The following is a 12,881-nucleotide window of genomic DNA, read 5'->3' on the forward strand; positions in this document are numbered from 1 at the left end:
TTTACAATATAATATGCTTATTACGATGTTGGCCTCTCTCTCTCTCTCTCTCTATCTATCTATCTATCTATCTATATATATATATATATATATATCTATATATATATATATATATATATATATATATATATATATATATATATATATATATATATATATATATATATGATGGATTCTGCATTCTCCGGTTTTAAATAGACATTGTGAGGAAAGCACAGGCAATTGAACTGGTATCATTAGAAATGAATTTGTATATGGGAGTAGTACATGACAGTTGGAAATGATACCTTATGGTGGTACACACTTTTGTTTGTATGAATCTAGCCACCAAATGGTAAATCTAAGCATGGTTCATTTAATGTGTTAGGAGGTTTTATCATATCTGATACACCATACGATTCATTTTTGAGATGGTGAAAAATCAACAACTCACAATTCACAAAAATAACTGTTGTTTAGAAGTGGTATAAAAAAACATCCTTTGAGTCAAATTTAACACATGAAAATAGTAAATAGAACATGCTAAACATCACTCAAATGTCAGATTTTGTGGGGCTTAGATCTATTTAAATCAAATGTGTACGACCGTAAGTTATGGTGGTACAATACCATTATTGAAGCACTTGTTTTTCCCCAATCATTAGCAAAGACAGTAATTGAAGTCTTTGACAAGCCAAAAACACATATTTCAAGACTTCAAATTAAGAACCTGTCTACCTGTATCTCCCCCTTGATTAGGACTAGGAGAAACTTAAATGCCCTGCTCAATCTTCACATCACTCTGCTTCACATGTTTGCAACAAGTTCCTCTTTATTGTGGCTGATAAGAACCTCTTTGCCTATTACCATAAATACCCTCTATCATGCTTATCTTTTGAAAACCTATTAAGAGATTTTTTTCCTCCTTTCATTGAAAACAAGATTTTATCCTCTTTTCCGAGGGGAAGCATCCATATCACTCATTGGACTCATAATTGCTTCTTGATTCACCAACAAAATTTCCAATTCAAGCAAGGTTAGTTGTTGAGACCAACTAGCTAAATTGGCCAACAGAAGCAGTATACTCCTTGTTAATACCACAAGCAAATTACAGGTAGGTAAAGCTGTACAAACATTACAAGGCCAAAAGGCCCATGTGAGCCACACAGGGCTTTCGGTAGGCTTAGTACAAGGCAAAAACTGCACAAAAAGTTTGGGCGTAACATTCTCCCCCACCTAAGTTGTCGACGTTCTCGACGACAGGGCCCATGCTTCATACTCGTTCACTGCTGAGGGAAATTGGTGGACGTTTTTCGCTTTCTCTCAACTGGCTTCTTCTTCTGACAATCCTTTTCACTTGACAAGATACTCTTTGATATGTCCTTGATGGTTGCACAAATAATCCATGATATACTCTACTTCTTTGTCGTCAATTGTGCGGAGAGGTGCTGGCGCTCACGCTCGCGTCGGCTAGTTGTGGCTGTTGTCTTCTTCATTGGCATAGAATAACTTTAGGTTACTGACATGGAAGACTGGATGTGTTTGAAAGTGCAGAGGAACTTTGAGCTTGTAGGCGCGGCTGCCTACACGCTTGATGATAGGAAAGGGGCCTTCGTATTTGCGGACGAGGCCCTGATGTAGACCCTGGAAGATCTTGGTTCTCTCAGGATGCAATTTGACCAATACTAGGTCTCCGACTTTGAACTCCGCATGATGACGCTTCTGATCTGCCCACTTCTTCATCCTCTTGGCAGCTTTGTGCAGGAACACCTTGGCCAGCTCTGTTTGATCCTGCTAGTCTAGAGGAAAACGATGGGCAAGTGACGCCTTGCTCTTATAATTTTTCGCGATGGTGTGCAGCATTTGGGGCTGCCTCCCCGTTGCCAACTCAAAGGGACTATGACCAGTTAATTCACACTTCTGCAGGTTGTGGGAGAACTGAGCAACGTCCAGAAGGTCTACCCAGCCTTTCTGATTTACACCTACAAAATGCTACAAATATTCTTCAAGGAGAGCATTGGTTCTCTCTGTTTGGCCATCTGTCTGGGGGTGGAAGGACGTTGAAAAGTGCAACTCTGTCCCCAACAATCGAAACACTTTCTGTCAGAACTTTTCTGTAAAGCGATATTTTCTGGAATCCCCTAGTTGGTCACAACATGCCTCACGAACAAACCTGTGACTCGCTCGGGTGTACTGGTGGGTGGCATCGGCATGAAGATAGCATACTTTGAGAACTGACCCACCACCACAAAGATCGAACTGCAGTCGTTCACCTTTGGTAGTCCCAAAATAAAGTTCATGGAGATGCTCTCCCACAAACGGCTTGGAATAGGAAGAGGCTCGAGTAGTCCTGTGGGCTTTTGATTACTCGGCTTATCCTGCTGGTAGATCAGGCAAGTGCGAACGTAACCCTCAATATCATCCTGCATAAAAGGCCAGTAGTAGGCCTGCTCTACTAAAGCGAGCGTTCGATGTTGCCCCGAGTGCCCTGAGTACCGAGTATCATGACACTCCTTGATTACCAATCTCCGTAATGATCCCCATCGTGATACAAAAACACGACCACCTTTAGTCATAAGGAGGTCGTCTTGCATCCAAAATCTCCTAGTTTTCCTTTGCTGAAATAGGGTCACCGGGTGCTGAGCTGATAGATCAGGCTGGATGCCTTCCCGAATGCGGTTGAGGAGGTCGCTCTGAGGCTGAACATATGAAGCTTCCTCTTCTTGCTAGGCCGCCAACTTGGCCTTTCTGTTTAGTGCATCAGCTACGACATTGGTCTTTCCGGGCTTATATTCCAATACCATGTCAAACTCTACCAGAAATTGTTGCCATCTAGCCTGCTTAGGGCTAAGCTTCTTTTGTGTCCAGAAGTAGCTAGTGGCTATGTTGTTCGTCTTAACGACGAACTGAGATCCCAAGAGATAGTGATGCCAAATCCGCAAGCAATGCACTACTGCAATCATTTCTTTCTCGTGCACGCAATATTATTGCTCGACATCCTTCAATTTGCGGCTCTCAAAAGTGATGGGGTGCCCTTCCTACATGAGCACTCCACCGATAGCAAAATCCGAAGCGTCTGTGTGGACCTCAAACGTCTTCGTGTGGTCGGGTAGCCTTAACATTGGGTCACTAGTAACAACCTTCTTCAACTCTTCAAAGGCTGCTTGGCATGCGTTCGACCAATCTCAACTTCGATCCTTTCTAAACAAATTTGTAAGAGGAGCACAGACTAGAGAATATCCCTTAATGAACCGACAATAGTAATTCGCGAGTCCCAGAAATGACTGCAGCTCCAACACAGAGGAGGGAGGCTTCCACTCTACGATGGCTTGAACTTTCTGTGGGTCCATTCGCAACATGCCACGTCCAACAACATGGCTCAGGAACTCCACTTCTGCTTTTCCGAATAGGCACTTCTCCTGTTTCACATATAGATCATTGTCCTTCAACAACTGAAACACAATGCCCAAGTGACGCGCATGCTCCTCTAAATTCTTGCTATAGACAACAATGTCGTCCAAGTAGACAACTACAAACTGGTCAAGGTACGAGTAGGATATTTTGTTCATAAGGGTCGAGAAGGTTGCATGGGCGATCGTCAGACCGAACGACATAACCAAGAACTCGTATGTGCCATATCTCGACACGCACGTAGTTTTGGGCTCGTCCCCTTGTACGATCTTGACCTGCCAATAACCGGATCATAAGTCTAGCTTCGAAAACACTTGGGCATTGGTTAGCTGATCGAACAAGTCAGAGATCAACTACAGATGATACTTGTTCTTGATTGTTACCTTGTTCAACGCCCGATAGTCCACGCACAACCGTTGAGACCCATCATGTTTCTTCTGAAAAAGCGCAGGTGTATCAAAGGGTGCTATTGAGGGACAAATAATGCCAGAGGCCAGCATATCATCTAGCTGCCTCCAGGAATGTTTTATCACCCTGCTTGATGCCCTTTTTCAACTGAATTGCGAAGATCATTCACATCTGTGAAGTGTCAACAGGACGAGCAACAACCATGCACGAGCATCACTCATCCATAATAGACACCATGTTCAAGTGAGGCATGACAGAGGCTTTGTTCGCCCGCAAGAACTCCATGCCGAGGATCACCTTAAAGTCGTTGAATGGGGCTATCGAGATATTGGTTGTGTCTAACCAATCTCTCCTTAACAGTCACATTTTTTGTCTCGCTGAGGATTGGCTTCGCTTCCGAGTTCACCGCTTTCATGCGGCTCACCTTCTTCGTGGACTTTAAGCCCACTCGTTTTGCCTCTTCCTAAGAGATGAAGTTATGGGTGGCACCTGAATCGACCATGGCCTGAGTGGCCACTCCGTTCATGATGACATCCGCGTACATGAGTGCTTTGTTTGATGAAGGCACACCAACACTCGCTTCTTTGAGCATTGATACTCTTTGTATCCCGCCTATCCTTGGTTGGTCCTCTGGTAGGTCTTTCGTCAGAGCTGCGTTCACAGCTCTATCATCATTTCTATGATTTTCACGGTAGTTCCTGTTTCTGCCATACTGTCCTCGATAATTTAGGTTTTTGTTATCTTGATGATTCTGCCCTTGGGCATTTTGTCTGTCTTCCTGATTATCATTCTGCTTTTTGTCTTCAGAAGTTATCTTTTTCAGTTGTCTTCCCTTAAACTCAGGTTTTTGCTGAAATTCTGATAATACTTCTGCTGCTGTTAAGGCACTATCAAGATCCCGAGGTTTCTGCTTCCACAACTCTTGCTCTGCCCAAGGTTGTAATCCCATCATGAAATGGAGGAGGCGGTCCATCTCCCCCATAATTGTAATCTCCAACATGAGCGCTGAGTAGGTCTTGACGTAATCATGGATCGACCAAGTCTGTTTCAAGCCCGTCATCTTCTTGTACGCCAAGTAATTGGCGTCCATTGGAAGGAAGTGACTTCACAACTCTCTTTTGAAGTCATCCCATGTATCAATTGTGTAGAGACCCTTCTCTATGTCACTGCGTCTTCTTCACCACCAGACAATAGCGTCATCAGCCAACCGCGCTGTGGCGGCTTGAACCTTAACTGCTTCATCCTTGACAAAGCTTGCTTCGAGGAATTCCTCCATCTGCAACAGAAATTTCTCTACTTCCTTGGTGTCGTGAGCACCAGTGAACTTCTTGGGCTCGGGAACCTTCAGACGAGTAGTCGACGTCTCGACTACACCATAACCACCGATCGTTGGCCGATGTTCCAAAGCTAGGATTTTGCATTTCAAAGCCTAGTTCTTATGTTCTATTCTTGACCCTTCTCTCACGGTGTCCAATTCGGCAATGATCGAGTTTACTCTATCTTCGAGTAACACGATACTTCCTTAGAGTTCTTCATTCGCAATTTTGAGCTCATCATTGAGCTTTCTATAGCTGAGAGATGCTTCACACACTATGGCCTTCATCTCCTGCATTTCTCGCAGGAGTTTTTCCACCATCTTTTCCAACTTGGTGGGGTCTGCCGAAGGAGTTTTCCAAGCTTGTTCGACAATAGACATCTTTGTCCTCTTTCCTTTCTTGCTCTTTGGCTTCGGCGGTATCACCATATCAGAATCTTCATAAGCCATGATCAACGATTGTTGCTTGGTCGAGCGAGACTCGACAAACTTCACCTTGCCCAGGGTGAAAACAACTCTGATACCACTTGTCACGGGCAAAATTTTAGATGCCCGTGCGGCGTTGGGGAACCTTGATCTAACAAGCCTTTTAACGAGTTTCAAAAGCAAACACAGTGGGTCTTTTGAAGCAACAAGTGTGCAGACAGTATTGCATGCAAACACACAATTACAAGAGGCAACAATCACACGGAGTAGAGAGAGAATAGAGAGAGAATAATGGTTCAATAACAATCAATTCATTGAACGCGGGTAAATACAATAGTGTCGTGCACCACAATCTCATTAAGGAAAATGCAAATTAAAGGTATGTAAAGCTGAACAGACATTACAAGGCCGAAAGGCCCGTGTGAGCCACGCAGGGCTTTCGGTAGGCTTAGTACAAGGCAAAAACTGCGCAAAAAGTTTGGGCGTAACACATTTTATATTCTGGAACTCCTTTGTGATGCTTGGATTACAAACATAGCTTTCCCTTGATTCGTCACATTCTTTTCACCTTAGCATCTTTTGCGGTATTGGGTAGTTGCATGGTATCTGATCCACAACCTCCTACGAATCTTGACCAACAAAATAAAATTCAATACAAGATTTCTAATAAATTAGCTTTCCCACTAAGCATTTTGATTCCAAGATTCATGTTATTCAGGGTGCTTGCTGTAAAAATACCTCTTATTTCTGCACAATTAAAAGCCTTGAAGCAATAACCCAATAGTTGAATGTTCTAGCTAAACACACTGAATGCTGATTCTTCAGGATTCAATTATTATGATTGCTTACGGATTTTAGCAGCTCTTCAGATTACAATTTGGAGAAGAGGGAGATTAGGATTCTTATGGAGTTCGTTCTGTGTGTCTTGGTTTTCCTTAGTCTCTGGCCGTTGGAAATGATAATGGGCCAAAATGCAGCCAATATTGTTAGGATTCATGAAGTTACATTCATGAAAGATTGTATCAGATGATTGACAAGATTGTCTTGAATTCTCTTAAATTTGACAAGCCTAGCCTCTCAATCAATTGCTGATCCTTTTGATCATTTTATACACATATAATGAGTGTTCTGTGGTCCATTAGGACAATAGGTCGGTTCGTCCATGGGCCTGCCTGGCTTGGCATGTAATTAGCAGGTATATATATATGACCATGTAAATGTGTTCAGCATAGTCAATTTGTTAGAGATCGATCCTTGGATCATGTTTTTTCAACAAAAAAAATACTTTTTTCAAGTCTTGAAAAATTGGTGCACTCATGACTATTGATTTTGAATCACCAAAAAACCTACACACACACACTGGATTCCGGCGATTCAAAAGTTGATGCCCGCCAAATAGACCTTGTAGACCATATATGTAAGGTTAGATTCACTTAAAAAACAAGAGCAATAAGTGTGTGTCCTTACATACGGCGAACACACATGCATACACACAAGCTGTTGAAAGTGCAAAATTTAACATTAATGACAAATACACTAAAACAAACTAAAAACCTATAAGAATTTGTACAAATATAATATTACAAACATTCAGGATGACATTTTGAAATGAATATTTTTTAATCCCTAATAAGCAACTTCCTGCTAATAAGTAATAACCATAGAAATATGTTAGGCCCAACAACATTCTGGCAGCACCAAACAAAAAATTGACTCGATCCAACGTTGCACCCTTAAATTTACAGACCAGACAGTTACCAAAGCTGAAACACATTGTTATCTAATCATAATGCATAAGTACCTTAAATTCCAATCAGTTCATAAGGTAGCATGAAAGGAATGGACTTATAACCTATATTGTTAAAATCCTGACTAGGCCGCCTGGGCTACCTAGGTGCAGGTCTATCGCCTCGGAGTGCCTAGGTGCCTAGGCAAGTACGTAGGTTGAAGGAGGGGCACCAAGGTTGGTATTTTACATTTGTTTTTTATAATATTTAAAACATTATAATAATGTTTTGTCTAAGTATTTTGAAATGTTTAAGTGTTTCAATGTTTTCTCTTATTTTTATTTTAAATATTTTTATTCTTTTATGCATCTCTACTAGGTGGCGCAACTAAACAAATATTTGTTTGGATGAAGTTGAATGTTAGAAACATAATTATGATTTAATTATTTAGATTCACTCATAATTTTCTTTTTTAAGTTTTAGTTGTTTAACTTCATAAATTGTGTTGAATATATATTTTATATTATTTTTAAGAATTTATTGTAACTTTTTATTATTTTTTTCTTTTTAACTTGCAACTAAGCCTTTTAAGGGGCTGGCGCTAGGCACCTACTAGTGCTTTCAACTACTTAGCTTATAACGTCATCTAGCATAAACAATAGGCACACATATTTTGTTGGATATTCAACAAAAGAGTATCAATGCAATATTTCGAAAAAGACAGTATTTTTTGAAAATATTGGAAAAACTTAGAAAAAAAATCATAATCCATTAATAATATATACGAAAGAAATTATACAGAGATCTAGGGACGTTTGGGTCACTAATACAAAAAGAATAAACATGTATATTGATCAAAAACATGTATATCCCCATTTACACATCATTAACCCCATTTTTGACATCAATAATTCCAAGAAAAGGAGAGAAAATACAAAAAAAAATCTAACATTAAAATACTGCATGTTTTTGTCATAATAGGACCTAGGCTAAAAAAAAGACTAAGATAACCAACCTCACAAGAGGGACAATTTTAAATTGACTGTGCCACATCCCAAATAAACAAACATGTCAAACAAATAAAAACTAATTGAAAAAACCAAATTTCACAAACTGAATCCTCTTCAGCATGAACAAGTAGAGGGGCCACAAAAAGAGAAGAATTAAACCACACTTGCTTAGAAACGTAAGGAAATAATAAATAATTCCTATACAATTCCATATAAAACATTTCCTTTATTCTAAAATAATGAAAGATTTTCCCTTCCTAAATAGATTAGGCAACTTCCCTGGAAAAGACATGTAGTAGGCCAATTTTCTATATTTTCTATATAGTCGTTCCTTATAAAAACATTTCCTTTATTTCTACAATAATGGAAGATGTACCCTTCCTAAATAGATTACGCAACTTCCATGGAAAACACATGTAATAGGCCATTATTACACCATAATTGACTGAAACACCCCAAAAAATCTATAATTTCACAAGTGTCATGTGCATGATGGGGTAATCTACTCTAAAACCACAAAAATTATAACAAATTTGAAAAAGACATAAAACCCACTTAAAATATGTATGTCATTAGAGAAATCTCAAAACACTTATTTTTGGTCACGGGTGCCCCTCATTGCTCCTTTATAAATAGTATAAATATATACCATAGTCACCTATATTGTTCAAGGCAATTTCTCGCAGAGGATTTTTTTGGGAGCTTTTTTCAATAAGTGTTTTTTCTTGAGAAAATCTCAGGAGTTTTAAAAATTGAAAAATACAAAAAAATAATAAGATAAGAAAATAATAGGTTTTGTATTATTTTTCGTGTAAAAATATAAGGATATAGGTTTGAAAAGTTTTTGAAATACAAAAGAAACCAAAAAAATAGAAAAACTGAGCTTAAAATATGTAAAAATAAGTTTTTTTTTAAATTATTGCAAAATATGGACAAACAGTTCATTTACAATGTGTATCCCTTGTCGACACAACACGACACTTAAAACACTAACACTTTGTGGACATGGTCAAACATGTGTCGGTCACAGTTAACATGCCATTAATATTATTTATTTTCTTTTCATGTTCATGTTCATGTTCATGTTCATGTTCAATTAGGTCATTTTTCTTTCAAAATTCGTCATACAGAAGCACAGGAGATAAATACCAACATTCATGTATGTATATATGTCTTGCAAGCATGTGTGTATATGTCTGCATGTATTTGTGTGAAACTATAGATAGTACAAGAAGTCAAAAAGCTCTTCATAAAATGAATAGGAACCCAAGGCTCGGCAATGGGCCGGATGGACCAACAGGCTGCCCAGTCAACCACCCGGTTCGTGCCAGCACATTGTTGGATGCATGGCCCATTACCCTCAGTTATTTATATATATATATATATATATATATATATATATATATATAGCGAGAGAGAGAGAGAGAGAGAGAGAGAGACCAACATGGCTGATATTTTGAAAATATTGTGATATTATAGATAATTTAAGGTAAGTTGATAAAATTATTGCAAAATATGGTGATAATATTGTGATATTTTGAAACTATCACAATATTTTGCCGATATATCGGCTTACATTAAATTATCTATAATATCACAATATTTTCAAAATATCAGCTATGTTGGTAACTCTCTTTCTCTCTCTATATATATGTGTATGTATGTATATGGGTCTAACGGGGAGGGTAATGGACTATGCATCCAACAATGTGCTGGCCCGACTTGGCCGTTGACTGGGCAGCCTGTTGGTCCATCCGGCCCATTGCCGAGCCCTAGGTTCCTATTCTTCATTTTATGAAGAGCCTTTTGACTTCTTGTACTGTCTATAGTTTACACGCACACACAAATACATGCACACATACACATGCAGACATATATACATACATGCATGTCAGTATTTATCTCCTGTGCTTCTGTTGACCCATCTGGCTCATTGTGAGCCCTAGGTTCCTTTTTCTTTATTTTATGAAGAGCCTTTTGTCTTCTTGTACTATGTCTCTACTCTCTAGTTTATACGTGCATACAAAAAGCATGCACACACGCACATGTATACATGCGTGTAGATATTTATATCCTGTGCTTCAGTTTACCATTATAAAATATTCATAAATAATTCTCTTCTCAATTGGCTGTGTACCTTGATTTTTCCTTTCCGCCTAGCAAGACTATCGAGGGTTTCTCTAGACTCTAGTGCTCTGTTCTTCTAAATGCAAGTTGAGAAATGAACTGGATATAAACTAAATATAATCTGAGCAGACTGAAGTTCAAATTCAGCCTTGGTTAGGAGACCTGTTACTAGATGCAAAAACGATTAGCATTCTAACCCTATGGGATATGAGTTCACATGCAAAATAACCTGATGGTTATCAACATCTTATTGTATTTGGATTTGTTGACATTTTGTTTGCTAAGTTACAGCCAAGATAATATCTGACCATGCTTCGAGCAGCAATTGTATCCCAATACTAAGTGCAATATTGAGGAACCATACTTAACTGTTAGCACCTGAAATCATAACAGAGCCTTCTCAAGACCTCATGTTTGAGGAATTGGAGCATATTGTCTTCTTGGCTGTGAAAGATAGGGCATCCAGTTAGGAATCTAGTGGTGAAAGATAAAAGTGAAGAAGTGCATATTAGGAAAAGTAACTGAGTGGGGAAAACTCACTAAATATATCCATAGGGAACACCAAAAATCAATGTTGTAATTATTGTATCAGAGCCTGTATCAGAAGGGCTGCAATATGGGTGTACCATACCGTATCGTACAGCAACCCATTTTAAAAATCACAAAAAATAAAAAACACAGAAAATCAGAAAATTTTCCAAAAAATCAAGAAAAACATAGAATGAAACAAAAAAAAAATCAAATTTAAGCATTATGAACAATTAAGCATACACGCCTACTACTATAACATGCAAAACGATATTGTAACAAACAAACAACTAATAAAACACAAGGGTTAGCGATACTACGATACGTTGTATCGTATCGTACGATACAATATTTATAACATTGACCAAAATAAAGTAATCTTGTTTTATTTTTTTCAGATCGTAGAAATAAAAATGTCATCTTACATGCTGATCTTTGTGGCAATGTTTACTTACAGAATTTGCTTTGTTGCTAGTGAACCTCTGTTGGAACTTGAATGGCTCTTTTAATGAATTCTGGTTACATTTCAACCTTGCTCTTCTAATGAGATTTACTGTATTGCTTATGAAACTTATTTGGAACATGAAAGTTTCTTTTTATTGAATTGTGGTTATATTTCAACCCTGCTCTGATGAAAGTAGATACTAAGTACTTCAATTTTTGTATGTCGATGATAAAAACACACTTTAATCCTTGAACACTTATTTTTTAGTGGGTTATATTTTGCATGACGTTTTCTTCTTCGCTTTGCAGATCGCGTTTTTGGTCCTACAACTACTACGCGCCATGTTTATGATGTTGCTGCTCAACATGTTGTGAGTAGTGCTATGGAGGGCATCAATGGTATGGTTCTTTAGTAACCTTTCTTTACTTATTTATTCTGTAAAGTTAGTTAAAATTTTCCTGAGAACAGAGAGCCTACAATTCCCAGCGAGGCTAGAATAATCTTGCCTACCCAGAAAAGAAAGAGGCCGACAATTGCACATGAAATCATAGTTTTAAAACCCAGTGACTTGTGACTTGACTCATCATGGGTTGATTCAACCGGGTCATGTAAACTTAATATTTTATCTAAAATATGTATATGATATGTAAGTTTTATAGTACATTACTAATATATTGTATATAATATGTATTATATGATATTTTTTATAATATGTTTATTGTACAATTTCATAATTTTAATTAATATATGTATAACCATTTTTTTATATATAATATACAAAATATGTATATTATATTTCACATAATATATGTAATTATATATAAAATGTATACTACATGTGTCTATAATACATATATATCAAATATATGTATGACTCAGCCGAGTCATGCCAAAACTCGGTTGACTTGGCCGAGTTCTGTGTTTTATATAATATGTAAAAAAATATGTGTATAATGTGTAAGTTTTATAGTATATTACTAATATATTATATAATATGTGTTATATGATATTTTTATAATATGTTTATTGTACAAATTTATTAATATATGTATAACCATCTTTTTATATATAATATACATAATATGTATATTATATTTCACATAATATATGTAATTATATGCAAAATATATAATATGTGTGTCTATATACATATATGAGTCATGCTAAAACTCAGTTTACTTGGCTGAGTTCTGTGAGTTTCCAGGTCATTCAATAAATTGACTCAGTAAGGGACCGACTCAACTGAGTAACTTGGATGACTTGCCGGTTTTTTAAACACTGAATGATTGTATATTATAACTTGTGCATACTTTTCTTCAAACTCCAGTAAAGTTTTCTATGCCTTAACTGCACACAAACACCAATATATGTGTGCACATGGATGCAGGGACTGTCTTACCTTTCTCTAGAAAACCTTCCATATCTTGCTGCATATGCCCATGTGGCACTGCATTTATGTACATGTACTCATGTGAATAGGTATTATTGCATGTCACTGGTTTCCA

General features: G+C 37.6%; 1 protein-coding gene across 1 annotated transcript in view; it reads left to right on the forward strand.

Annotated features, from left to right (window-relative positions):
• LOC149816547 (kinesin-like protein KIN-7K, chloroplastic) overlaps positions 1-12,881 on the forward strand; it is a 41,916-nt gene that overhangs the window by 1,440 nt on the left and 27,595 nt on the right. The window contains exon 3 of the mRNA XM_089986761.1: positions 11,685-11,774. Within this exon, the coding sequence (XP_089842887.1) occupies positions 11,685-11,774 (90 nt within the window). The remainder of the gene's footprint in view (positions 1-11,684; positions 11,775-12,881) is intronic.

This window comes from Nuphar pumila, chromosome 14 (genome assembly GCF_984573655.1).
Source record: "Nuphar pumila chromosome 14, dmNupPumi1.hap1.1, whole genome shotgun sequence".
Classification (NCBI taxonomy): domain Eukaryota; kingdom Viridiplantae; phylum Streptophyta; class Magnoliopsida; order Nymphaeales; family Nymphaeaceae; genus Nuphar; species Nuphar pumila.